This window comes from Meleagris gallopavo, chromosome 4 (genome assembly GCF_905368555.1).
Source record: "Meleagris gallopavo chromosome 4, MGAL_WU_HG_1.1, whole genome shotgun sequence".
Taxonomy (NCBI): Eukaryota; Metazoa; Chordata; class Aves; order Galliformes; family Phasianidae; genus Meleagris; species Meleagris gallopavo.
This window is the reverse complement of record NC_139407.1, coordinates 69,276,087-69,303,382: the sequence shown is the minus strand read 5'-3', so window position 1 is coordinate 69,303,382 and position 27,296 is coordinate 69,276,087. Positions and strand designations below refer to the sequence as shown.

Here is a 27,296-nt window from a genome sequence, read left to right as displayed (position 1 = left end):
GTTTAGAAGGAGAGGTGTCCCTAAGGGGTCTGTTTCAGGAGGAGTTTTGGGGGGTGTTATTTTGGAAGGCACCAGGGGTGTACCTTCGGTCGGAGGGGTGATCCCGGAGGTGTTACTTTAGAAGGAGGTGTTCTGGGGGCTCTTGTTTCAATGGGAGGACTATCCGTGGGGTGTAGTTTCGGAAGGAGGGCCGTCCGTTCAGAAGGAGGGCTTTCAGGGACTCTTGTTTCGGAAGGAGGGGTTTGGGGGAGGTGTTGTCTCGCTATCGCCGCGGGCCGGCAGGTGTTGGGCAGCCCCCCGCCCCCTCTCTGCATAGCAGCTTTCCCCTTCCCTCTCCCTATATAAAGCCGCCGGGCCGGTCGGAGGCACCCAGCCGGCCATGCCTCCCCCTAAGACCCCTTTCCACATCGACGCTCTCCTCGCCGAACCCTCACGGCCCGGCCACGCAGCCCCCGGCCCGCCGCCTCCCATCCCTCTCCCCATGCCGGGGCCGGGAGCCTGGAGCTGGGGCTGCCGCTGGGGAGGAGGTGAGCGCCGGGCTCGGGATGCGGGGCTGCGCGGGGGGTGGGAGAGCCCCGCGGTTCGGAACGGACGGGCTGACCGAAAATGTGCTTCCTCCCTCTTGAAATTAAGTCTCTTTTTAGCATTCAGAGCAAAACTGCAGCTCAGCACAACTGGCATCTGTATGGGGATCTCTGGTCTGAGAGCTGCAATATTCAGACCAAAAATATTTGCTACTCTTGATTTTTTTTTAAGCTACATAGTACAACTACTTAATGTCTTATTTCCTTTAACAGCCAGCGTCTGTACAGCTGCATGTGTTACTCTATGTACTGTATTGAATATAAAGATAGGAAAATACATGTCTCTATCCGCAAAGTATCTCACGTTAGTAATTGCACTCACTATTATCCAAGTATCAAAACAGGGGAAAAAAAAGTGTGACTGGTAAAATGATCTGAGAGCTGAAAATAGTTGAAGTGCAATTAGGGTTGTTAAGCTGTCAGGTCTCCAGCCCACAAATCGTTAAACACGTGCAGAACTTACACCTTAATTAATGAAATGAAGTAGGTCATGGTGCCTGTTTGGGTCTGACAGCGTAGCACTGCTCTTAGGCTGGGGCCAGTGGGTCCTGTGACAGCTGTTTGTTAATGAGCTAATTATTGTTATCATCAGGTCACAACTAGATAGGGGGCTGTGCTAGAGACAAAGAGCAGATCTAAAGTCACTCCCGCACAAAAGGAGCGGGTTGGGCCATTCAGTCCCACAGAGGGACCAGGAAAGGGAGATGATGGCCTTCCCAAGGACTTGGGGCTGAAGGGGACTTTGGGAACAGCTGTCCTGCAGGATGCTGCCAGCTTCAGCATCCTCCCCCCAGTGCTGGCTGAGCATGGGCAGAGCTTCCCCAGTGTTTGGATATCAGTGATGGGGGACTTCCTGAAAGTGGGGATGGTATTTTTTGCACTCAACAACTCTTGATGGGTGTTGTTATTGTGCTATAAAGATTCTGTGGAGATGGGAGGTTAAAATCCGCTCAAGTCAGCTAGTGCTGACTTTGGGTCTGGCTGCATGTCCAAGACTGTTGTAGGTGGTACCTGTCATAGAAGCACGGAATTATCTGCATTGAAAAACACCTTCACTATCTCCAAGCCCAACCATTAGCCTGACCTACCAAGTCCTTCACTAAACCACATCCTTAAGTGCCACAAAGGGACCCAACCATTAGCCTGACCTACCAAGTCCTTCACTAAACCACATCCTTAAGTTCCACAAAGGGACCCAACCATTAGCCTGACCTACCAAGTCCTTCACTAAACCACATCCTTAAGTGCCACAAAGGGACATCCCTGCTTTTGTTTTTGGTGCTCCTTCCTCTTATCCCCCTACAGTTACAGAGCAGAGCATTTGGATTTTAATCACAGCCCATGCAAGCTGAGCTTGGCTTTTCAGCAGGGTTAGAGGAATGGCCTCAACCACTGAGACCCCTTAAATCCCTGCTTCTTGCATGCAGGTCTGGAGTTGTCTCACTGCACAGGGGCCGACCCACTGGGCCATGCTGTGCCATGGAGGTCCGGAGGGCCCTGCAAAATGAAGAGGGTCCGCACAGTCTTCAAACCAGAGCAGCTGGAGCGGCTGGAGCAAGAGTTCCTCAAGCAGCAGTACATGGTGGGCACAGAGCGAGTGGACCTGGCTGCAACACTGCGTCTCACAGAGACCCAGGTAAGGGATTGGGGAGCTGGGCATGGCTGCAATGAGCTGGGATCCGGGGTCAGTTGGTGGGGATTCCTCCTTCGTGAAGCAGGAACTGATGCAGAGTGACCTGCTGCGGATAACGTTGGAGAACATCGCAAGATAAGTTTAGATTTATGAATAATAACACTTGAAATTTATGAAGTAGAACAAAAAGCATTTGGGAGCACAAACCTGTTTGCATTGCAAACTTCAAGCTGAGTTGGACTGATTTAGATTAAGATATTCTGGAGGCGCTTTGTGCAGTATGGATCCTTGCATGATGCAGGATCTGAATTTTTCCTGCTCCTCCTTGTCTGTTTCTGAAGACCATTTCCCTGCTAGGTGAAAGTCTGGTTCCAGAACCGGAGGATCAAATGGAGGAAGCAGAGCATGGAGCAGAAGAAAGCAAAGCTGTCACAGTTTGGGGTGATACAGCCCGCCTCTGCTGGCCCCACAGATGTCAAGGAGCATGAGGAGGACACGGTGGACGTCGAGCTTTGAGCAGCTGATGGGATGCAGCTGCCACTGTTGTTTTTGCAGCCACGTCTGCCTGATGGAGGTGCTGGGGATGCAGGCACATCTGTGCTCGCTTGATCCAAGCTAGACTCCAAGTTCTTGCTCTGAGAGTTTTGAGCTACAGAACTAAACTGCCACTGGGTGGGAAGAAGCATCCAAGTGTAGAGATGCCCTATGTGGTAACCAGTGCTGTAACTCTTTGGCTTTATGGTTCCATCACCACGGCAAAGCGTGATTTCATTTGCTATTACAGTGCTAGGGAGCACAGTTTCCAATAGAGAGGCTGGGGTGACAGTCAGTTCATGTCTCTGACAGCTGTGAGCATGGCAGCATCTGAACATGGGTCACTCGTGTTGGAGGTACTGTGTGCTCCTATGAGGGAGAGCTGTGCTGGGAGGAGATTTGGCTCTGATTGTTTCTCCTGGTCATCTTGATTCCCATGTTGGATGCTGAGATCACAACAACAAACAACAACAACAAAAAGTGGAAACTGGAAAGTCCTTTGCTCCCACCTGCATCATTCTTAGCATTATTGTATTTATTTTCATATATTATTCATGCAGTATGATGAACGGGGTCTGACTCTGCCCCTGAAGCAGAAGTGCCTCTCCTCTTGTCCTGTGCCTTGCTGTCTTCCTGCCTTTCTTTTGCCTTTCAGAGCCCAATGTGTTTTTGCCATGGTTTGCACAGGGAACAAGAGTCTCATGAGGCTCTCAGAGGTGCAGAGACCAGGGCTGTTATAAACCAGCAGCTCTCCAACACCTCTGCTGTGTCAGACGGCCCCCTGCCCTCATCCAGATGTGCTGGTCCTGGCCCAGATGGCAGCTGCTCACTTCTCTCCTCGTTATACACTGCAGTGCTGTGGGAAGCAGCACCTGGAGAGCTCGGCAAGCACATTTGCAACCACACACTGCAGCTTACTGTCATATTCCTGGTGGGTGGGAGGGCTCTGAGGGGTCAGGACTGAGTATTCAAGTTTCTCTGTGTTTCAGTAATTCCTAGGGGCTGGTGTGCTCAGCAGCAGCAGCTTTTGGCCATGCAGACAGTGCTCAGGCTGTCACCTCATCCCAGGGCACCAGGCGCAACATCCCATGAGCTCAGGATAATTCATCACGTCTCTTTCCAACCACAGGATCATAGAAAGGCCTGGGTTGAAAAGGACCACAATGATCATCCAGTTCCAACCCCCTGCTATGTGCAGGGTCACCAACCAGCAGACCAGGCTGCCCAGAGCCACATCCAGCCTGGCCTTGAATGCCTGCAGGGATGGGGCATCCGCAACCTCCTTGGGCAGCCTGTTCCAAAGCATCACCACCCTCTGAGTGAAAAACTGTATATTGCTTTCCTCTAGTGTTAGAGAGAAAAGACATAACATTTTTTTTTCTTTTCTCCTTGCCAAGTGTCACTTCTTTATTTGCTTTGCTGCTTAATAAAGAAAGAAACTGTGTTTAAGAGGGAAGATGAGAATGGGAGAGGACAGCAGGACTCGGCATCACCTGGGTGTCCCCAAGTGCCACATTTCCATGGCTCTGGAGCATCCCAGGGACAGTGCCATCCCTGGGCAGCCTTCACCAGTGCCTGGCCGCTGGTGAAGTATAATATGAATACATCTTTTACCCATTTCTTGCAGAATTTGCCCTATATTTATAACTAGAAGTGCCACAAGGTGTTATGGCAAGCAGAAAGGTTTGGGTCATGGCTCAAGCGGATGCTCCACGCTGCACCTTTGCACCGAATCCTTACAAAAAGAGGATGCACTGTGGTTTTATTGCAGTTTCCTGCTGCTATGTGCTTAAGTGGTGAAAATTGACATAAAAAGGACCACGGATTGCCACGGCCGCACGAAGGAGGGGATGGCCCAGCAGAGCAGCGCTCCCTACAGGGGCTCACAGGAGAAAAAGACACGATTTGTTTTTAAATCGTGCAGGCAGTGACACCTAGTGACTCGAAACACCTGAAAACACCCCAAAATTATAAATCCCTCCTTCCCGTACCCAGACAGATCTGGGATGAAGGCAAGCAGGCGTCAATGAGAGAGTGATGCAATAATGCTAAACTCGGTGTTTGCGTGGATTTTAGGCGTTTACGGGAAAAAACAAGGCGTATGTTAATGTGCTGGAGGGATTTTTTTATTTTTTTGTGGAAAATAAAAACAGTTTGCGGCACGCTGAGGGGGTGCTCAGGGGTACGGTGCGTTCTCGCATGGACTGGTGATTAAAATAAAATAAAACCTATCGCAGAGACATCAGCAAGTTCCCAGCTGCTGTCTCTGTCTATCTGGGGAAGAGCCCCCGCTCCGATATGGGGCTTTTTTTGAGGTGTTTTTTTTTTTTTGGGAGGGGGCGGCGGGGTGGGGGAGCCAAGATGGCCGCTCGCCCTGTGGGCTGAGGGGCGGCGGGAGTGGAGCCCAAGAGCTGTGAGGGGAGCAGCGGCCATCTTCCAGCCGGGCAGCGGCGAGCAGAGAGGGGACAGGAGGAGGAGGAGGAGGAGGAGGAGGAAGAGGAGGAGGAGGAAGAAGAAGAAGCACTCTCCGCCCCCGTGGGTCAGAGCGTGGAAGTCGCCGCCCGAAGATGGCCGCCGCGGCGGAGGACGTGCGCGGAGCGGCGTTGGGAGCCCGGCCGGGGCTCGGGGCTGCGGCTGAATCGCGGTTCATCAGCAGCGCGAAGGTGAGCCGTGCCCGCCGCGCTGCGGGGCGAGCTCCGTTTAACGCTTCCCCTTAACACCGAGTTTGTCCCCCTTGGCAGGGGAAGGGGCTGTTCGCCACCCGGAGCATCCGCAAAGGGGAGGCGGTGTTCGTGGAGAAGCCGGTGGTTTCGTCGCAGTTCCTCTGGAACGCGCTGTACAACTACCGAGGTGAGCCGCGGGGCGGGCGGGCTGCGGGCTGTGGGTCAGGGTGGGTTGGGCTCCACTGCTGCTTCCACAGAGTCGCGAGGGTTAGAAAAGAGCTCCAACGTCCTCAAAGCCAACGTCTGTGCTCGCTGATCTCTCAGGACCACAACCCCACGGTTCTGGAGCACCTCCAGGGACCCCTATTCCTTTGGCAGCTGTGCCACTGCCTGCCTGATTTCCTGATGTCCAACCCGATCCTCCCCTGGTGCAGCTGAAGGCCATCAGCTCTTGTCCTATTGCTGTTGCTGACCCTCACCTCGCTCCAGCCACTTTCTGGCGGCTGCGCAGAGCCGTGAGGTCTCCCCTGAGCCTCCTCCATACTCATCCCCTCAGCTGCTCCCCATAAGATCTGTGCTCTGGATCCTTCACACCTTCGTTGCCCTTCACTGGACACTGTTTAGAAGCTGGAAGAGCAGGCACAGATTAAAGGAGGCTGCCAACCAAAACATCCTCCTGGAAAGAAAATATACTGGGGATGTGAGGACCATAGTTTTTAAGTGGTGTGGGTGCTAATCCACACGATCAGCCATTGGCACAAGCTGCCTGGGGAGGTGGTGGAGTCACCATCCCTGAAGGTTATCAAGAACCGTGGAGATGTGGCACTGAGAGACATGATGGGGTGATCTGAGAGATCTTTTCCAATCTTCATGCCTTGCATGTGGCAGGGGGGTTGGAGCTTGATGATGCGTGAGGTCCCTTCCAACCCTGGCCATTCTGTGATTCTGTGATTCATGAGTCTATGGAGTACAGCCTGCAGGGTTGCCAATGTTCTTCAGAGGTGTGAAAGTGGAAACCGGTCAAGATTTAAAACTTTTTTTGCTGTTTGTGGCTTAAGCTGTTCCACTGGGCTCTTGCTTTTGGGTCTTGGACAGAAGAAGGGGATAGAGAGATAGACCTGGAGAGAAGAAATGCAAAAGTAGGGTTGGACACAAGCTGGGCCTTGTCCTACCTAGACTGTGCTGTCTGCTGAGCTCTGCTGCAGGTCAGCAAAAGGAGGACACTTGTTGCATGTATCACATGGCCCTTAAAGACAGGGGTGTGGGAGTGCTTGTCATGTGTCATAGGGCTCTTAAACACACATCTCACTGGGGCATCTGGTTGTGTTTTTTGCTCGCAGCCTGTGATCACTGCCTGCGGGCTTTGGAGACAGCAGAGGAGAATGCCCAGCGACTGCTGGGGAGGAGCTCTCTGGTGCTGCCTCACCCAGAGCAGTGCAGCATCCGCAAAGACCTGCACCAGCAGTGTCCTCGCTGCCAGGTATGGGGCTGTTGGGGGGGGGGACTGTGATCTTCTTGGGGTCACTGACTCCTTTATAGCATCTGGGCAGGCTTTTGGTGTGGCTTTCTGCCCTATAATGGGTGACTGCTTTTTCCTTCTGCTAAAGAGCTGGGGCTCGGCTGGGCCCAGAAGCCCTTTTCCTGCTGCTGTAGCCAATGCTGGGTGCTGTGCCTCTTGCTCTAGGTGACGTACTGCAGTGCTGAGTGCAGGCAGGCTGCTTTGGAGCAGTACCACCAAGTCCTCTGCCTTGGCCCATCCCGTGATGACCCCACGCACCCCCTCAACAAGCTGCAGGAGGCATGGAGGTAGGGCATCAACTCACCTGTTGCTTACAGGCTGAGGTAGTGGCTGTCCCAGGCTGGGTGACATTGACTTGGGCTGAGGGCCATCGTTGCTTTGCATCTCTGCATGAAGGACATGGAGGCTGTGGGATACTGCTCTGCTCTGCAGCCCTGCCAGGATATGTGTTGGCTGTGGTGGGGCTTTGACTTGGGGCTGAGCAGTTCTTATTTTCACCCACTAAAGGGCTACCAAGCACTATGCTGCGTGCCTCTCACTCCTGCAATTTTATAGTATCTGCACATTTCCAACCTTCCAGAGATCTGCCATCTCCAACCTAGGATCTGCCAAGCAGCGCCCTTGTAGATACATGAATTCCTGTCCCTGCTTGCAAATGTTAAAATGGCACAGAGAGTTGAAACGACATCTCTGCCTCGAAGCTGGTCACAAACCCCAGTTCTTGTTGCAGTGTTGGGCTTTGTGTGGGACCATTAGTATTCTTAGCACTGGAGTTTAGCAGAATAGTGGGGAATTATTGTATGCTCTGAGCAGCCAGGTGGGTACCAACCTCTTGCCCTCAGCAGCATTGCGTCTCCATGCAGCGGTGCTGGGCTGGCTGATTTGTAGTGACAGATGAGCGCAGGCCTGCCCACAGGGATGGCAGCTGCTCCTGCCTCCCTCCAGCTTTTTATTTCCATACCAGCACTGATATCATCGCTCTCCTTTTTTATTCTCCAGAAACATGCATTATCCACCAGAGACTTCCAGCATCATGCTGATGGCCCGGATGGTTGCCACTGTCAAACAGGTAGGTTTGCATTTTGGGTCAGCAGCTGCCAGCGTGTGGTTGCCTTTTCCTGTTGTGGCTGTTATACTCAAGGACTGATCTCGAGTGTCTGGCAGAGCAATTTCCTGCTTGAATAGATGTCAACATCTCATGATCCCTGGCCATAGAGACAGCAGGCAGCAGAGGATGCATCTATGCCCTGAGCCAAGCAGATCATTTTTCCATACCAAATTAATTAGACAGAACTGAACCTTCCCTTTGGCTCTGTTTTTTGGTTTTTTTTTTTTTTTTTTTTTTTGGCCTGGCAATCTCAATGTTTACTTCCAACAAGCTATTACTGTGCAACTGCTTCTGATGGTTCTTGATGGCAGACTGAATATATCTGTGCTCAGTGGGACTCAGCCTCTCCTTCCTCTCTCTTCTAGCTGGGGAAGAAAGAGGTGTTGGTGCAGTACATTTGCTTGATTCCTGTTTCAGGCTAAAGACAAGGACTGGTGGATCAAGGCCTTCTCCCAGTTCTGCAGTAAGACAGCGAATGAAGAGGAGGAGATTGCACACAAGCTACTGGGGGACAAATTTAAGGTAAGAGCTTTGGGCATGTTGGATACTTGGAATCCCTGAACCTCCCCTCTTCTGTCCCGCATCTGTGAGTCTGTGGCTGCAGCATCCCCAGCTGGGATGGGAGGCAATGGAAATCCCAAGCACAGTGGAGATACAGAGCCCTGTTTGGGGCCAGCTCAGCTGATAGAGAGGAAATGGGCTGCAGAGAGGCTTTGGAGTTGCAGTCCTACAGCAGAACATGCTGTTCCTTCCTGTTGCGGGGATGTTTCAGCTATGGAAATGGGTCAGGGTGTTAGTTAGCTGCTGAGTATCACCTCAGCAGGTGGGTTTTGCTGCTAAAATAGGTGGCTTTTCACTGCTCTAAGGGCAGCAGCTCCCAGCCTTGCAGAGAAGGACCAGGAGTCTGACTTCTGAGCCTCCTGGCCTGTGCTGGGCTTGGCTGTCAGTCTGGGACTGACTCCCACCAATGTCTGTCCACCCTGATGGTGTTGCTGTGTTCTGCCAGGGCCAGCTGGAGCTGCTGCGTTTGCTCTTCACTGAAGCCCTTTATGACGAACAACTCAGCAGGGTGAGTTGAGCCAGGAGAAGTGGGACCTTCTTTTGGGTGCCAGTCCTTTTGGGTTACGTCTGCCCCTAAGGCCAGGGCTTTTTTTTGGGACTCTGCCCATTTCTTGCTTCCCCTAAAGCTCCCTGTGGGGTTTGAGGTGCATGCAGACTGGAGCTCTGCTGCAGATTGGCCTGAGCTCAGCTGTTTTCTGATCTCCCTTCTGCAGTGGTTCACTCCAGAAGGCTTTCGATCTCTCTTTGCTCTCGTTGGGACCAATGGCCAAGGCATAGGAACCAGGTAATGGGGCTTTCTGGGTGTTCCTTGCAGGACAGAAAAGATGAAGTGTGGAGGGTGTGTACAGCCTGCAAATCTGCATTGGTCTAAGTAATGGCTGGGCTCAAACGTGGGAAATGGGGCTGGAGAGGCAAACGTAAAAGCAGTCTTTTATTTCAGCTCTGTCCAACCCTTTGGCATCCCTCTGACAGACCTTGGCCACTTGAAGCCCCTGAGTTTAACCCTTAGATCCCGTGTGTACTGGCAGCACTGTGGGGCTGTAATGGTGTCCTTTACTTCCCTGTAGCTCTCTGAGCCAGTGGGTGCATGCTTGTGATGCACTAGATCTCCCCATGCTGCAACGAGAGGAGCTGGACGCCTTCATTGACCAGCTCTACAAGGACATTGAGAAGGGTAAGGCTCTGCTGTGGCTGTAGGTAGCATGAGACACCTGGAAGGCTTATCTGAGGGATCCTGTCCATAAAAATACCATTTATAGCCAGTGTTCAAAGACTTGTAGCATTTGTTTGTTTGGATGAGTACAGGGACAGGCCAGGGAGCGTGCGCTTGAACAAGGAGTGCAAATCTTTGTGTTTCCCTTCCCAGTGGGAAGGGAAAGGTGCATTGGAAACGACCCTCCAGCACACAGACCCCAGAGCAGCACTGTCTGTGTTCAGTGCTGATGACTCTTAATACATGAGCTGAATGCTTGGTAGAGCCAAAAAAACTCACGCACAGCTTTAACCTTCACCCTTCTCTGTTCTGCAGAATCTGGAGAGTTCCTCAACTGTGAGGGGTCAGGTCTCTACATGCTCCAAAGCTGCTGTAAGTAACACAAGGACTGGGAGGAGAGCTAGTTGTGAGGAGGGAGTTGTGCTGTGCTAGACAGACTCACCTCTAGGCACTGGAACAGTTTGCCCAGGGATGGTGGATGCCTTGTCCTTGGAGACATTCAAGGTCAGGCTAGACCGTGTTCTGAGCACCTGATGGAGCAGCAGATGTTTCTGTTCATTGCAGGGAGTTGGACTAGACGGCCTTTAAGGGTCCCTTCCAACTTGACCGATCCCTAATAGCCTCTGGCAAAGTGGGTTTATGCTTCCCATCAGTGGGCAGGACGGGATTGGTGAGTTGGGATGGGATTGCTGCTGTCCTGGGGCCTGGTTGCTCTCTCACTGTTTTGTTTTCTGGCATTTTGCCTATCCTTGGAATGGTCAGTCCTAGCTTGAATGGTCTCAGATGTAATGTGGGCTCCAGGAACATCATGTGCAATTAGTGAATAGACAATCTCCTGCCTTGTCTGTGTGTAATGGAGCTGAATGAGCCATTAAAGCAAGGGAGGAGCCTTTCTTATCTGGGCTGTTAGGATGTGGGAAAGGTTGACCCAGCACTCAGAGCTGCCTTCTGTCACTCCAGAGTGTTTTCAGCACAATGGGGTCTGGTCACTGGCTGCTGTGAGAGCTGGGAAGTGAGGGAGCAGTGCTACTCTGTGCACCCCTCTGTGTGCACACAAAGGCATGGGATGGTGCTGGGCACCCCAGGAGTTGATCCAAGACAACCCTGTCTCCCTGAGTGTTTTATTTTTGTTTGGAGAGTCCTGACCCTGCACCTTGTTCTGCAGGGGACCTGGGACTCTGTAATGTGAGCGAGGAGTGCAATGCTGGTGCCTCTACTGCAGGTGGTGTGGCTGAGCATTGTGCTGCCATATCCTTAGCCAGAGGATGGCCCTCCCAGCTGGAGGTGCTGGCTCCTGCATGCCCTGTCCACCAATAGCCAAAAGAGCAGAGTTTGGCCACTGACATTTAGCAGCTTTACCCTCTTTTCCTTTTAGGTAACCACAGCTGCATCCCCAACGCTGAGACATCCTTCCCAGACAACAACTTCCTTTTGCATCTGACTGCTCTGGAGGACATCGAAGCAGGAGAGGTGAGACACTGGGGTGCACATGAACCTGAGGTGACATCATACCTTAGCAGTTCCCATGTCCCCTTCTTTCCTCACAGACCCCAGCCCAGTATCTTCTGCCTCTTGCATTATTTTTGCTTGGCTGTGGTGGATTCACACCTTATTCTGTGTGGGAGTTGCCAGACCCACTTGGCTTTCAGGGGGACCGGTACAAACTGCTGCTTTGGGTTCGTAGGAAGAAGCTCTCAGCCTGGCCCGTTTTTCTTTGCTCACAGGAAATCTGCATCAGTTATTTAGACTGCTGTCAGAGGGAGCGGAGCAGACACAGCCGCAACAAGATACTCAGGTATAGGAGCTGTTTGGAGGGACGTGGGGGTAACACACACATCTCTGTTAGGGCCCTGCCATGCGGCTGTGAGCTGGCTGGTGTGCAGACTGTGTGCTTGTGGCAGTCTGTATGTGCAGCTTTGCCTGTGCTACTATCAGAGTTATCTCTGAGCAAGCCTGGGGTTCTGTGGTCTGGAATGAAAAGGCCTGGGTTGAAAAGGACCACAATGATCACCTGATTTCAACCCCCTGTTGTGTGCAGGGTTACCAGCCACCAGACCAGGCTGCCCAGAGCCACATCCAGCCTGGCCTTGAATGCCTGCAGGGATGGGGCATCCACAACCTCCTTGGGCAACCTGTTCAGTGCCTCACCGCCCTCTGTGTGAAAAACTTCTTCCTAATACCCAACCTAAACCTCCCCTGTCTCAGTTTAAAACCATTCCCCCTTGTCCTCTCACTACCCATCCTCGTAAACAGCTGTTCCCCTTCCTGTTTATATGCTCCCTTCGTGGGCTGCAGCTCATTTAGTCCCCTCTTTTGACTTGGCAAACCCTTGCTGTCCTCACCACCTTCCTTTTCCATCTCCATCCTTTTGCTAATGATCACCATGCCGGTGTCCAGTCGCATCTGCAGGGTGGAGAACACCCCTCCTCCCCTTCAAATCAGACAACTTCCACCTCATCTGAGCATCATCAAGTCTGAGTTGTGCCTGTTTTAACTACCTTACACTTATTCCTGAACCTCTTTGCAGGGAGAACTACTTGTTTACCTGCTCCTGTCCCAAGTGCCTAGCACAAGCTGACGACCCTGATGTGACATCGGACGAAGAAGAGGAGGCCGAAGGGGAGACGGATGATGCTGAGCTGGAGGATGAGATGACTGATGTTTGATCTTGGCCTTGGGCAAGAGGAAGGAGATGGGATGGGACCGGGGGGTCCTCCCAGAGGCAGCAGCTTTAATACTAGAAACAGGGTTGTGTTGTGGGGTTGGGTGGGTGGCCGTGTGCTGGCAGAGGTCTGGCAGAGTGGGGCAGCAGGGGGAGCTGGAGGCAGGCCCTGCTTCCACCTGCCCTTGTGCTCTGTGCGTGTGCGTGCGTGTGTGTGTTTACCAGCCCATCCATTTCTCCCTTGTGAGCCAGCAGCCCCTCTGCCATATCTCAGACCCCAGGGGGCCAGCTGGTGCTTGTAGGGGAAGCTGAAGGAGAGCAGGGCCCTGAGCTGGGGTAGGGGACATGGTAGTGGTCATGTTGTGGCCACCTCCGAGGCTCCTCCTGTGTCAGTGCTGGCCATGGGTGTGGAGGAGCATGTCCTTTCCTACCCTGCAGGGATGAGGGGAATATGTGTGTGTACGTGTGTTTGTGCACGAGGGGTACTATTTAATGTCTATATTAGCACTATCTACACACCAAGGAGCTGGGGTCCTTATATATACTCCATTCCATGCCTTGACTTGGTGAGCAGCAAGCGAGGGTCAGAATGATTTTGCAGGTGGGACAGAGATGCCTCAGGGGTAGCTCAGATGCCAGAGTCTAGCAGGGAGAGAGGGGCTGACCCTGGCAGGGATCTCCCTCCTGCCTCAACTTTATCCTTGATATGATGCAAAGCCCCATGCAGCAATTGCTGGGCTGTTTGGGGAGGGGGAAGTGCCACGCTGCTAGCTAACCTGACACAGACTACCATGTTGCATAAGCAAAGCCACCTCCAAATCCCAAAAACTGTTTTGGGTTTTGCAGAGGGAACTCTCCAGCTTGGGCTACGCTGGGAGGACTCATACGAGTGGCAGCAGTTGTGCTTCCACATGTGAAGCAGTTTGTCTGTCCACAGCACCCAGTATGAAGTTGTCACTGGCAGCCAAGTGTCACCCACCTTGCACTGCCAGCCACTGATGCTGTGAGCAGCTCCGGGGTGTGCAGTGCCCAGCTGGAGGGAGAGGACAGCTCCAAAAGACAGACTGGCAGCAGGCTGGGGAGCACCCAGGGTATTTTTTTTTTCCCATCTTGGGTTTTGGGGAGCTGCTTTTCTGCCACATTTCCCTCGGGCATGTGGGGTTTGGACTGTGGGAATGAAGGTGATGCTGTGGATGGGCACCTCTGACATGACCATCACTGCCAGCCCTGCACCCCGCTGCTTGTCCCCAGCCTCAGGTGTCCCAGGGCCATGTGCCCTTCAGTGTTCGTAATAAACCGAGACTGGTGAGAATCAGGGCTGTGTTGTTCGTGCTGTTAAAATGGATGGTGGTGAATGCAGAGAGGGAATGGGGGCTGGTCTTGGTAGTGGGATGGAGGGACAAGGGCAGAAGTGTTCCCAAGGTCTGGGCTCTGGGTCTGTGAGGGTGTGACATGCGCCCTGCCCCAGTTGCAAGAAGCAAATGTACTGGGAGGAAGTGTAAGAAGTGAATTGGGAAAACCATCATTAGGGACAAGACTACTTAAAAAAAGAGCAACTCCCCTTTTTCTAAAACTCATTCACACTTCATTAGCTCAGACAAAAATATACAGATGTTGGATGAGCCCTGCTAGTACAGACCAAGCCCGTACCAAATGCTCCCTCCCCTCCCCTTTGGACTGCATCCATATAATACTGCAACCCCCTAAATCAGCAATGCAAACTACTGTTGGTATCTTAGCACTGTTAAAATGTTTCTCAGGGAAGCACTGGCCTGCGCTGCCCTCCCAGAGAGTCAGAATGAAGTTTGCTCAGTGCCAGGCTCAAGGTACCACCTTGGGCTGTTCTGCTGTTCAGCTACACGCCAGCGGCAGCATAAAGATTTTAACCATTGCTAAATCTGGTGAGGCTGGTGGGATTTCTGGAGCCAGGACCCTTCCCTTGCACCTGATTCCTGGGCAAGTTCTTGGGATCCACCAAGAAGTCCTCGATCTGCTGCAGTCTTCCCACCTCTACCAGAAGGTCCAGGGGGGCTGCATCATTTCGTATGTTGGGATGCTGGTGACATTGACAGGAATGGAGATGACAGCCCATGGGAGTCCGTGCTGCTCCAGGGAGCGTCGGATCATGTACCTGGAAGGGGAAGGAAACGATATGTATGTATGAAGGAGAGCTGAGACCCAATGGACACCACCTCCATGGGAAAATGTGGATTAAGGTTACTGAATCCACCAACAAATTGGCTCTTAAAGCCCAGGCGGCACACACTGATCACTGGGATTAGTTGGGAATGAGACTTGTCCCTTCCCATAAGATGCAGGTCAAATGTTTCTTGGTCATGGCACCTACCCATCCCTGCCCAGCAGGAAGAGAGCGGGGATGTCAGCCGTCCGTCTGGTGCTGTCCTGGATCATCTCGATGTAGAAGCTGTCGTTATCATAGGCGTTATCTGCAATGATCACCGCCCGTCCTCCGTGCTCCTGGATCACACGTGTCTTCGACAGGAACGAACAGCCCCTGGGACAGAGAGGACAAATCTTTGACTGGCAGCTGCCTACAAAACCTTCTGTGTCCTCCAACTGCAGCAGGACTGACGGCGTTGGCAGACAGAAGGGCAGGTGGGATGTGCGTGGGTCTGTGTCCCAGCGTTGGGCCCCTCACTACAAGAAAGACATTGAGGCCCTGGAGTGTGTCCAAAGAAGGGCAGTAGAGCTGTGAGGGGTCTGGAGCACAGCTCTAATGGGGAGTGGCTGTGGGAATTGGGATGGGTCAGTCTGGAGAAGAGGAGGCTCGGGGGAGACCTTACGGCTCTGTATAACTCACTGAAAGGAAGCTGGAGCCAAGGGAGGGTCAAGTTGGATGTTAGGAAACATTTATTCTCCAAAAGAGCAGTCAGGTACTGACACAGCTGCCCAGCCAGGGATGGAGTCACCATCCCTGGAGGTGTTCCAGAACCACAGAGACGTGGCACTGAGGGATGTGGTCAGTGGGGATGGTGCGGTGGGTTGATGGTTGAACTTGATGTCTTATCTTTTCCAGCCTTAACACCAAAGCTTGCTCAGGAGATGATGCCCATGACAGGGACTGTTTCCCTGGCACCACGCCTCTCTCAAAAAACCTCGAACTCTGGACAAATAAAAAATAAACAGACACATACCCCCGCTCCACCAAGGCGATCTGGTCCTGGATGAAGACACCATTGTTCAGCTCTCCGCAGGCCTCGGGGGGATCTGCTGGGACCAGGTGGATCTGGTCGTACCTTGTGTTCTCCAAGGATGAAACAACCAGGGGTGAGTGGGATCGGGGCTCAGGAGCACGGCCACCGCTGTCCCCAACCCCGCTCATCCCCACTGGGGCCTCTGCAGCACACGCAAAGGGAAGGCTTGTGGAAAAGCCATCAGCTCCATTTTTAATAGATGGTTTTAAGGCCGTGCGGTGGAGGAACAGAAGGAAGAGGAAGCTGAAGTTGGTGCTTTATACTTACAAACACCCCACCAAAATCCTTGGCTGGTGTGGCGGTGAAGATGTAGCGGATGTCTCCAGGGCTCAGCACTTGGAAATAGAGGTACTCATGGATACGTAAGCCTGTGGGGAGAAGGGGAGGGAGGGAAAGGGGAAACTTCTGGAGATAAATGAGAAACAGCCCACGGGGACAGGGAGCACGGAGGGGAAATGCACCCAGATTCGTACGCGTAGAAGGAAAGTGAGCTCAGATTGTGATGTATGGAAGGTAAATGCACCCAGATGAGGGTGCAGAAAGGGGAAATGCAATCAGGCCAGGGTGTGCCAAGGCAAAATGCACCCAGACTGGACTGCGTAGAGGGCAAACGCAGTCAGGCCGGGCTGCACTGGGGGGAAATACAGCCAGACTGGGGGGCAGAAAGGGGAAGAAAGGGGACAATTAGGCCATGGAGCACCGAGGGGAAGCGCTATCGGGCCTGGGTGCGCTGGGTGGAAACGCAGCCAGACTGGGGAGCACCGAGGGAAAATGCAACCGGATCGGAGTACAGGGGTCGGCACTCACCGCTGCCCGGGCAGGAGCAGAGGCAGAGACAGAGCCATAGCGAGCGGCGGAGCATGGCTGCGCCCGGCAGCGCCGCCGCCCCGCCCCATCCCGCACCCATTGGCGGCGCTGCTCCGAGCGCGTCTTCCTATTGGTTGGCGCTGCTGTCAATCTCCTGAGGGACGCCGGGAGCTCCGGTCCTGTCACCTCGATCCGACGCGGCGGTTGGCGTCCGTCTCTCCGTCTCTATAGTCGTTGGGGGAAAGAAGGGCGTCTCGTTGCGGCCGCTCTGTCCCCTGCACCATAGAGCGCGGCCGGAAGCTGTCTCCTAGCAACGCGCGCTTCCTCTCCCGCCCTCGGGGAAGCTTCTGGGCGGCGCGGGGCATTGTGGGTGCGCGCCTGGCTCAGCAGCGGGAGCGGCAGAAAGGAGCGCCGCCGAGATGATGGTGAGCGCAATCCTCCGCCATCCGCCCCGCTGCCGTGCTGTGCTGCTGGGCGTCTGCCCGTTCAGCTTCCGCCGGGGTGTGGGCGGGATTGTGGCGGGGCCGATGGGCGTTCGGCTTGGCGGGATGGCCGGGGATTGGGGGTGATGGAGGTGGCGGGCCTGGGCCTGGGTTTGGCTCTGGCTCTGGGCCTGGGCTGTGTGAGGGAACAGGCCGGGGGGTCCCAGCCTGGCAGGCAGCGGTGTGTGCTGGGAGCTGTAGTCCGGGAACAGAGGGTGGAGGTCGCTCATTGTGCCTGCTCTGAGCCCCCGCAGTGCTGCTGGGGGGCAGGCAGGGCTGTGGAAGGATCCGGTGTGTTTCATTTCATGAGATGTCTTCAGGGTGTAGTTGGTGGTGATGCTCGCACCCCTTTTCTGCTCACCCCAGGCCCTCAGCAGCACTTTTCAGTGCAGCAGTCATTGTCCAGTGCTGCAGTCATTGTGTATTATTCCACTGTGCCTGCAAGCAGTTACTTAAATCTGGGTATCTAACAAAACTGGGCAGTGCTTGGACATAAAGCTTTGCCTGCAGGGTGTGTCTGGTCATTTTAATGCAAAGGGCAGATGCTCTCCTGGAGCATGCTGTGCCTTTGGTATTTTATAGCCTCTACCTGTATCCTTGAGCTGACTCCACCACGATTTGCTGTCAGCCAGCTGTTACTACTTTGATAGTGTTCACCTACCATGTGCTCTGTGTGAGCGCATTTTTCAGCATCCTTGGTGTTGCGTAGATTGTGGCTTGAGGTTTGACAGGGAAAGGACTGTTATGGCTGTTCTGCTGAACAGGTCTGTCCTTTCCAATCTGGTGCTGAAATCAGGACTTCACAGGGCTGTGCTGTAGTGATAGGACAAGGGGGAATGGTTTTAAACTGAGACAGGGGAGGTTTAGGTTGGGTATTAGGAGGAAGTTTTTCATTCAGAGGGTGGTGAGGCAGTGAAGAGGTTGGCCAAGGAGGTTGTGGATGCCCCATCCCTGGAGACATTCAAGGCTAAGCTGGATGTGGCTCTGGGCAGCCTGGTCTGCTGGTTGGTGACCTGCACATAGCAGGGAGTTGGAACTGGATGATCATTGTGGTTCTTTTCAACCCAGGCCATTCTATGATTCTGTGATTCCAAGCTTAGTTGGTTTGTGGACAGTAACAGTATGATCCTGGGGTGTGTTGGTGCCACCTGAGGGAATTTCAGTTATGCTCTGGAAGCACATGACACCCTGCCTTGGTGTGGTGGAGGCAAAGTGGGCTGTGTGGGTAGTATCTGCTAAGCAGAGGGACTTAAGGAGGATGCAGGTTTTATTCCTGGCCTTTTAGTGCGGTGTGAACTTGCTGGGCTGCTTGTTGAAATTGGAGTAACAGCTCTGCTATTGGTTCTCTCCTCAGCCAACACCAGTTATCCTGCTGAAGGAGGGCACTGACACCTCGCAGGGGATTCCCCAACTGGTCAGCAACATCAATGCCTGCCAGGTGATCGCCGAGGCTGTACGCACCACCCTGGGACCTCGGGGCATGGACAAACTCATTGTGGACGACAGGGGTGAGTGTTGCACAGCGGCCTCTCTGCAACAAGGCTGGGAAAGCCCTGTTAGATGTTGGGGTTGTGTGTTTCAAGGTGGTAAGGACTTGGTTTGGGGCTTAGCTGCTTTTTCTGAATCGCTTGTAGGCAAAGCCACAATCTCTAATGATGGTGCCACCATTCTGAAGCTCCTTGATGTTGTCCATCCGGCTGCGAAGACATTGGTGGACATTGCCAAATCTCAGGATGCAGAGGTAGGAGGGTTAACCTGGACAGGATGTAGCAGCACAGTGGCAGCTGTGTGTGCTTTGTGTTAAGGAGTCAGACTCAGTTGTGGCGTGCTCCTATTTATTCTGGTTTCTTTATTGCTACCATCTCTTTCATGGTAACTTTAAAACCCTTGACTGAGTTTTCAGCCAGATTTGGTAAAAGGGTTTGGAGATTTTACGGATGCAAAATGTCGTGAACAAAAGTGGCTGGGAGATGGGAGACCTCACTGCACCCTCAAACAGAGTGCAGTCTGAGCCCAGCCTGTTCTTAATCACTGAAAGAACCAGTCACAATTCTGTAAGCAAAGAGAGTTATGGAATCTGTTTTCCTCTGGAAGCCTCTGCACTACGTAGGTGACGCAGAGTGTTCGGTTTGTGCAGGTTGGTGATGGCACCACATCTGTAACTCTGCTTGCTGCTGAGTTCCTGAAACAAGTGAAGCCCTACGTGGAGGAAGGCCTTCATCCTCAGATCATCATCCGTGCCTTCCGCACGGCCACGCAGCTGGTAAGGCAACACTGTGCAGGATAGGGAGGCTCTGCTTTGTCTTTTTTTTTTTCTGTTTTCCCCTGTTTTCTTCCTTTTTTTTTTTTTTTTCCTTTTTTTTTCCCTTCTCACTGGGCTAGAAGGCTTTTAAACATGCAAAGATCACAGTAAAATCCCACCAGAGTTTGTTAAAAGTTATTTTTCTATGGTGTAAAAAGGAGGAAACTACTTTGGAGCACTTCTCCTGTGAGGAAAGATTGAGGGAACTGGGCTCGTTTAGCTTGGAGAAGACAAGGCTCTGGGGAGACCTCACTTGGCCTTCCAGTGCTTGAAGGGAGCGTATGAACAGGAGGGGGAACGGCTGTTTATGAGGGTGGATGGTGATAGGACAAGGGGAATGGTTTTAAACTGAGACAGGGGAGGTTTAGGTTGGATATTAGGAGGAAGTTTTTCACTCAGAGGGTGGTGAGGCAGTGGAACAGGTTGCCCAAGGAGGCTGTGGATGCCCCATCCCTGGAGACATTCAAGGCCAGGCTGGATGTGGCTCTGGGCAGCCTGGTCTGCTGGTTGGTGACCCTGCACATAGCAGGGGGTTGGAACTGGATGATCATTGTGGTCCTTTTCAACCCAGGCCATTCTATGATTCATTTAGCATGGAATCATTAAAACAGGAAGCACTACAGCAGTTGGAATCTGAGTGATTTTTTGCTTGGATTGTATCTGTGGTTGCATGTAAATGTGCTTGAACTTTACGTGCTGCTTCTGGGTGTCTCTTAAAATTGCTGTACTGGAAAGGATGAAATAGGTCAAACACTTGAAACTGCAGTGATGTTGAAGGAGGGAATGAAAGATAGCATAAAATACAAAAAGGAGTTGGAGATCTGATCAACTGACAAGCATGAATCATTAATCCACCTGTTGGTTTGTGTTTTGCCAGGCTGTAAACAAGATCAAAGAAATTGCTGTTTCAGTGAAGAAGGAAGATAAAGAGTAAGTTTCCTTTATGGATGACCTGGTTGTGCCTTTCTGCCTTCTGCTGTCACTCTGGCTGAGGTCCCAAGGTTGAGATGAGCAGCTTTGGCCCCACAGTGGAGTTGGCTATTGGAATTTCTTGCTCCTCTGGGAAAAATGCTGTGCTCTCCCTTGCAGCCAGGGATGTAGGCCAGTGTTTCCATGTGTGTGTAGGGGAAGCTAAGGACTGAAATAAGTGGCCTGATTTCTGTTTTCAAGTAATAGTGAAGATGTGGCTTTGACTGAAATCAGTGTTAAATGCTCAGTGCTTCTCTGAGAATCATATCAGTATTCAGGTGTTGAATAACTGTAGTTCAAGCTAATCACATTACTGAGATGATTATTCAGATTAAGTTTTAAGCTCTATGTCTTGCTTGATCAGACCATAACTAAGACCTCCATTAAAATTTCAAGGTCAGGTCTTTTGTTTTTCTCCCATTGCAGCGAGCAGAGGAGCCTACTGGAGAAGTGTGCAGCCACAGCCCTGAGCTCTAAGCTGATCTCCCAGAGCAAGGAGTTCTTTTCCAAGATGGTCGTGGATGCTGTCATGATGTTGGATGACTTGCTGCAGCTCAAAATGATTGGAATAAAGAAGGTGCAAGGAGGTGCTCTGGAAGTAAGTTCTGCTGGGGCCTGGGAGAGGAGGCAGTGATTGCAGCTCCTTTCACTTGACACTGGCATAAATGCAGCCTGATAACAACATCTGCTGGGGAGTTAGCAAAGCAAAACACTCTTATCTCTTTGCTTCCATAGCGGGTATCCTTGGTGATGCAAACACCATTTATATAGAGGGGGAATGGCTGTTTATGAGGGTGGATAGTGATAGGACAAGGGGGAAATGATTTTAAACTGAGACAGGGGAGGTTTAGGTTGGATATGAGAAGGAAGTTTTTCACTCAGAGGGTGGTGGAGCACTGGAACAGGTTGCCCAAGGAGGTTTGGATGCCCCATCCTTGGAGGCATTCAAGGCCAGGCTGGATGTGGCTCTGGGCAGCCTGGGCTGCTGGTTGGCAGTTCCAACCCCCTGCACATAGCAGGGGGTTGGAACTGGATGAGCATTGTGGTCCTTTTCAACCCAGGTCATTCTATGATTCTATCTTTGCAAAAAAAAGAAGTATTTTTTGTGGCATCAGAAAACCATGCAGTTCCAGTTGTATGCACAAGCAGTGGGGTGGGAAAAACTGCAGAGAGAATTCTGGGAAGGAGCTGTTCTAGTGGTGGGCAGGGCAGGTTGTCTCTGCTTCATAGCACAGTGCTGGAATACCTGTCATGTGCAGGTAGGAAGCTGATCTGGGGTTGTGGGAGAGCCTGGTGTGTGATGCTTTGTCATCCCTGTATCCTACGTAGGTTTGGCCTCTTGCTTGTTCACTTCAGGGGGCAGTGTTGGGCAGGGTTGTCTTGCTGCAGAGCATGTGAAAGCAAACCAGGGCACTCACACACAGAGAAAAAAACCCTGAAGTGCAGGGCTGTGTATGAGAAGTATCTGTCTTCAAAGGATAGAAATGGGAAAGACATCAGAGAGAGAACAGATTGCTCCCTCCCTTGATCTTGAGATTGTGAATAGCATCTTTTTCTGCGGTGTCTTGGGGGATAGAAAGGAGACGATAGAATCTGGTTTTGTGAACAGAGAGAAGAAAATATTTGCTGCTTATTTGCTTCAAAAGTGGGTTAATCAAAGGAGACAGCTGTTGGTGGAAGCTTTGTAAATGAGGACTCTGTAGCAGGGAGTTTCCTTTGGGAGTTATTAACCCTACTGAGAAAACCCTGGGAGGCCGATCCTGACGAATATCCCTCTCTTCAAGGATTCACAGCTTGTGGCTGGAGTTGCCTTTAAGAAGACATTCTCTTATGCTGGGTTTGAAATGCAGCCCAAGAAATATCAGTCTCCCAAGATTGCCTTGCTGAATGTGGAGCTGGAGCTCAAGGCTGAGAAGGACAACGCTGAAGTCCGAGTAAACACAGTGGAGGTAAGAGCTGAAATGGGAGCCTGTCCCTCTCCTGGGTGTCTGCTGGGCTGTCAGGGAGCTGGGCACCCTGTGATTGCCATGTGCACATCTTCCTTCACGGAGATACCTGGTGTGTTATGTTATCTGTTCTGGGGGAAGAGTATGAATATTGTTACCTTTTACTCGGGTCATCCAGCCCCTCTGTATCCTTGGTTCTGCTGCTAGAAGCACTTGAACAGGTGTGGTTCTTTGTCATAAAATACAGTGACTTCTGAGAAAGCAGTTGGCTGCCGTGGATGGCTGCGTGCAGCAGTGTTACTGCAGCCTTTGCTTGAGAAGAGCTCTCCCTTGGCTGATGCTGTGGGGTGGCATTTGCAGTTCCATTACAAATCCTGTGTAATGTGTGTTTGTTTTTTCTCATGCCTGCTAGGATTACCAGGCCATCGTGGATGCTGAATGGAACATCCTGTATGACAAACTAGACAAAATCCATAAGTCTGGAGCTAAAGTTGTCCTGTCCAAGCTGCCCATTGGTGATGTGGCCACCCAGTACTTTGCAGATAGAGACATGTTTTGTGCTGGCCGTGTCCCAGAGGAGGATCTCAAGAGAACTATGATGGTGAGCTGCCTTCTTTTGGCATTAAGACTTTAGACTTAGCTTGAATGGTGCCAGGCTGGTCAGGCCTCTCCCAAAACAAAACAGTCATCATTTACTGAACATACTGTTCCTTACAAGGATGTAAAATGAAAAGAACACTGATTTTTTTTTTTTAATTTATTCTTTTCCCCCAAATGATTATGATACAGAACTGCAGCATACTGACAAAAGTATTCCTTGGTGGAATGAATAACTGCAGGCTGATTGCACCTATGCTGCCTTTTTTCCTCTGGTGCTGAAATGTATGGGGGTTTGTATGTTGTATGTTGGTAGAAGTTTATTTTCTCTGCTCCTTGCCTGTTCTACTGGCATTCGTTTTCAGCATCATCATCATCTTTTGCTGTCGAGGATTATTTCTGTTGCTGGTAGCCTGCCTAGATACACGATGGGAGGAAAGTAGAAAGTGTTTTTTTTCTGTATCTATCCTGCAGGGTGCATCAGCTAAAAGCTGGGCTGCCTTGGAAGAGTGGGAGCCTGCTGGGCAGATTTGTCTCATTTGTCAGCACTGGTCATGCCACGTTTTATCTTCTTCCCCTGCAGGCCTGCGGCGGTTCCATTCAGACTAGTGTGAATGCCCTGTCAGATGATGTGCTGGGCCACTGTGAACTCTTTGAGGAGGCTCAGATTGGAGGAGACAGGTAAATGTGCCAGCAGGGAGCCCACAGTCCTGTGAGAGCACTGGTGATACTGGTTTGGAAAGTTGGGGTACGAGCATTAGCAGCTTTGAGCATCTCTCAGGATGATGGTGCAAAAACAAAGATTGCGTTATTAATTCTTTTTGTGAGCCTGAGGAATAAGCTTTCGTTTAAGTTTTACTTCTTTTAGATGCATTTATGTTCCTTTATTCCTCAAGCCTATAGAAGGCTTAGAGGTATTTTCATTCATAACTCTAAAGCAACACCTTTTGGGGTGTTGTATGTTGCCTGGCTCAGCTCTGGATCTGATAGGGTCACTGTGGCGTGGGACAGCTGCTGCCATGCATCTGGCTTGGAAGGAATTTCTCTGTCCCCATGTAGTGTTCCAGAGGTGCTAAACCTGCTTTTCCATTTTCTTAGCCCTTCTTGTGTCGTGCGTTGGCAGGTATAACTTCTTCACGGGCTGCCCAAAGGCAAAGACTTGCACGATAATCCTGCGTGGAGGTGCAGAGCAGTTCATGGAAGAGACAGAACGGTCCCTGCACGATGCCATCATGATAGTCAGGAGAGCTATCAAGGTAAGGGCCAGCAAAAGTGCTTCCCTGCTGGAGCTGAGCTGGCACCGAGGCTGTTGATCACACCTGGCACAGCTGTAGCTCCTTCCAGCAATGTTTTCACACCTCAGCATTTGGCTGAGGTCTCTCTGGGAGAAACCCAATGCTCTCAGCCTGTAGAGTGGAGCATGCAGACAAGCAGTGTCTAATTGATTAACTCAAGTGCTGTTTCCTGGCTGTGGCAGAATTCTCTCTGCAGCATTGCCATCTGCTTTTCAGGCATGCCTGGTTTTGTCTCCTCTGTTAAAGTGTTGTAACTTAACTGTGCTTGCTGGATTGTGGTGTATTCAGTAAACACCTTCACTGAGAAGGGGAAAGGGGCTCTTTTGGGAGTGCTGGGTGGGTGTGCAATGGGAATAGCAGGGCTGATTTAATGTGCCTGTTAGCTTCTCAATCTCACGTGTGCATGTTCCTGCTGCTTGCTGCCTCTGTTGGTGACTTCTGGGAGGGGCAGGTGTTGGCAGCTGTCCTCTTGCAGTGGAGGTGGGCAGGTGACACCAAGAGGGAAGCCTGAGGCCCATGTGACTATGCTGTACTTGCAGAGTTGCTGGTCCTACATGAAGGCTGTTCTCTATATGTGGGTATTTCTGGGTTCTGCGTAATGTGTGGGGATGATTTTTTTTTTTTTCTCTTTAAGCTCAAATGCCCTGAGGGGATGGGAAGAAGCATGTCAAGATTTTTGGAACTGCTTTGCTTTCAGAAAGAACATCCTGATCTCTCTGCTGAAGCATATAGGGAGGGAAAAAATAACTAGTAGCAGAACTTGGCTGCTGAGTGCTGCTGCACATCTCTTCTGTTCTGGATGCTTCACAACAGTGAGGGGAGCTTATCCAGCACAAGGGAGGCTGAGGTCTGCTAGCACAGCAGTGCACACTATCCCCCTAGCTTACAGGTGGCAGGGAGGAGCTGCTGGCAGAGGCCACCTGAGGTTTTTGACCTATTTCTGAAGCACCCAGCAAAGCTGGCAGGTGCTCCCAGCGGGGATGACAGCAGCCTGGGTGATACAGATTCCCCTGGGCCTGATGGATGTGCGTGCTGTAGGCTTTTGGGAAATGAGGCTTTCCTGCTCTCCACCTTCCTGGAACAAAGAGCGAGCATGGCCTGTTTTCTTCTTCTGTTCCAGAACGACTCTGTTGTCGCTGGTGGCGGTGCCATAGAGATGGAGCTCTCCAAATACCTCCGTGACTATTCCAGGACCATTCCAGGCAAGCAGCAGCTGCTGATAGGTGCTTATGCTAAAGCCCTTGAGATCATTCCCCGCCAGCTTTGTGACAACGCTGGCTTTGATGCCACCAACATACTGAACAAGCTGCGAGCCAAACATGCACAGGTAAGTGCAGGGATAGCCTGCAGAGCTGGTGTCCTTTGGTTGGATTTGTGGTGGGCTCCTGTTCTCCTTCATTAAATGTCGTGGTTTGTTTTCAGATCCAGTGTAGGCTTGAGGCAGGTTTCTATAAAAGGAAGTGATATGTTTTCCCTTTGATCACAGCTGTCGGATGACTTTTTTAGAGCTGGGAGTTCTGATTTGCTATTTAAAAATGCATCGTTTGTCAGGAGGGAGGCTTCTATATTAAACATTGAGATAATTAGTATAAAAGTTGCCTCTGTGATGTGTTTTCCAGAGGAGCTGCAGACTGAAGGTCCTGAATGCTTGAGATCATTGTCTCTTCATGAAGGTCTTCTTTCCTATGAAGAAAGGTTGAGGGAACTGGGTTTGTTTAGCTTGGAGAAGAGAAGGCTCTGGGGAGACCTCATTGTGGCTTTCCAATATTTGAAGGGAGCGTATAAACAGGAGGGGGAACGGCTGTTTGTGAGGGTGAATAGTGATAGGACAAGGGGGAATGGTTTTAAACTGAGACAGGGTGGTTTAGGTTGGGTACTGGGAGGAAGTTTTTCATTCAGAGGGCGGTGAGGCAGTGGAACAGGTTGCCCAAGGAGGCTGTGGATGCCCCATCCCTGGAGGCATTCAAGGCCAGGCTGGATGTGGCTCTGGGCAGCCTGGTCTGCTGGTTGGTGACCCTGCACATAGCAGGGGGTTGGAACTGGATGAGCACTGTGGTCTTTTTCAACCCAGGCCACTCTATGATTCAGTTCTGAGATGGAAAGCAGTCATGAAGTCTTCTATGACTTCTTTGTGAAGGAGCAAACTTCCCATTTTAAGCACTGTTTTCTAACTACTGACGCTTCATCCCCTCGCATGAAGGAAGAAAACTCGGGGAGAATACTGCAAACTGCTCTCTGCCTCTCCTGAAGTATTTGCATGTCTTTGCTTGCCAGTGCGCTGCCCTCAGGTCCCGTTGTGCCGTGTAACCAGACCCTCTTCCCTCCTCTCTCACAGGGAGGCATGTGGTACGGTGTGGATGTGAACAACGAGGACATCGCCGATAACTTTGAGGCCTGTGTGTGGGAGCCGGCCATTGTGCGCATCAACGCGCTGACGGCCGCCTCCGAGGCCGCCTGTCTTATTGTGTCAGTAGATGAAACCATCAAGAACCCTCGCTCCACAGTGGATGCCCCACCTGGTGGTCGGGGCCGGGGTCGGGGAAGACCCCACAACCACTGAGACCCCTCTTCGTGGCACTGTCCTGACAGGGCTTGGCGCTCACCTCCAACGTGCAAATTGGGAAAGAGTTGGTTCCTAGTTCTAATTAAGAGGCCGTTTACCAGATGGTCATTTTGAGGGCTTGCAGGCAACCGCTGGCCTTTTTTAATTAGAGTCAAATCTTGGCGTTGGCAGCGGCATCCTCCTGTGAGGTGTCGTGGCCCAGCCCTTCCTGCACAGCACTGATGCCTTTAGGCTCACCTCGTGCTGAGCAAAGCCCTCTCCAACGCTGGTGGGTGTGCCTGGGGTTGGTTGATATTTATATGTCTTTCTGCTGGGGGTTTTGAACCCAGGTTCAAACACAATAAAACAATGGCAGAGTTTTGGTGGCCAGCTTGGCTTCTTTTCTGAGGTAGCAGCTTGTGGTTCACGTAGCTTGCAAACTGTTTTCTGTCCTGTTCTTAAAACTCATGGTGCTGGGAGTCAGTCCTGCTTCCCAGTGCATGGCAGTGCTTCATCTCTACGTTTGTTCATAAGGTCACTGAATCATTCGAGCTGGAAAAGACCTCGGAAATTCCCAACTGACCCCCCTCTGCCCTCTGACCATGTCCCCAAGTGCCACATCCCCATGGTTGTGGAGCACCTGTATGGACAGTGACCCCCCTGC

General features: G+C 51.7%; 4 protein-coding genes across 4 annotated transcripts; 3 read left to right on the top strand and 1 right to left on the bottom strand.

Annotated features, from left to right (window-relative positions):
• The first annotated feature begins 379 nt into the window (after positions 1-379).
• LOC100543304 (homeobox protein not2) lies at positions 380-2,733 on the top strand. The gene is made up of 3 exons (XM_085221933.1): positions 380-527; positions 2,012-2,220; positions 2,575-2,733. The coding sequence occupies exons 1-3, from the start codon at positions 380-382 to the stop codon at positions 2,731-2,733; spliced, it is 516 nt and encodes a 171-aa protein (XP_085078059.1).
• A 2,511-nt stretch (positions 2,734-5,244) lies between these two features.
• SMYD5 (SMYD family member 5) lies at positions 5,245-13,789 on the top strand. The gene is made up of 13 exons (XM_085223767.1): positions 5,245-5,414; positions 5,493-5,601; positions 6,755-6,894; positions 7,099-7,220; positions 7,933-8,002; positions 8,459-8,563; positions 9,048-9,110; positions 9,316-9,386; positions 9,670-9,776; positions 10,131-10,187; positions 11,191-11,285; positions 11,540-11,610; positions 12,343-13,789. Exons 1-13 carry the CDS (start codon positions 5,319-5,321, stop codon positions 12,479-12,481), a joined length of 1,245 nt encoding a protein of 414 aa, XP_085079893.1. The 5' UTR covers positions 5,245-5,318; the 3' UTR covers positions 12,482-13,789.
• Positions 13,790-14,039: 250 nt separating this feature from the next.
• Positions 14,040-16,737, bottom strand: PRADC1 (protease associated domain containing 1). Its single transcript, XM_003206057.5, has 5 exons — positions 16,500-16,737; positions 15,960-16,060; positions 15,633-15,742; positions 14,825-14,992; positions 14,040-14,608 (listed from the first exon to the last, which is right to left on the bottom strand). Exons 1-5 carry the CDS (start codon positions 16,597-16,599, stop codon positions 14,488-14,490), a joined length of 600 nt encoding a protein of 199 aa, XP_003206105.2. The 5' UTR covers positions 16,600-16,737; the 3' UTR covers positions 14,040-14,487.
• Positions 16,738-16,768: 31 nt separating this feature from the next.
• Positions 16,769-27,012, top strand: CCT7 (chaperonin containing TCP1 subunit 7). Its single transcript, XM_010710562.4, has 12 exons — positions 16,769-16,924; positions 18,336-18,489; positions 18,616-18,722; positions 19,119-19,244; positions 20,161-20,213; positions 20,679-20,850; positions 22,037-22,201; positions 22,611-22,799; positions 23,379-23,476; positions 23,919-24,051; positions 25,211-25,417; positions 26,426-27,012. The coding sequence occupies exons 1-12, from the start codon at positions 16,919-16,921 to the stop codon at positions 26,648-26,650; spliced, it is 1,635 nt and encodes a 544-aa protein (XP_010708864.4). The 5' UTR covers positions 16,769-16,918; the 3' UTR covers positions 26,651-27,012.
• The last annotated feature ends 284 nt before the right edge of the window (positions 27,013-27,296 follow it).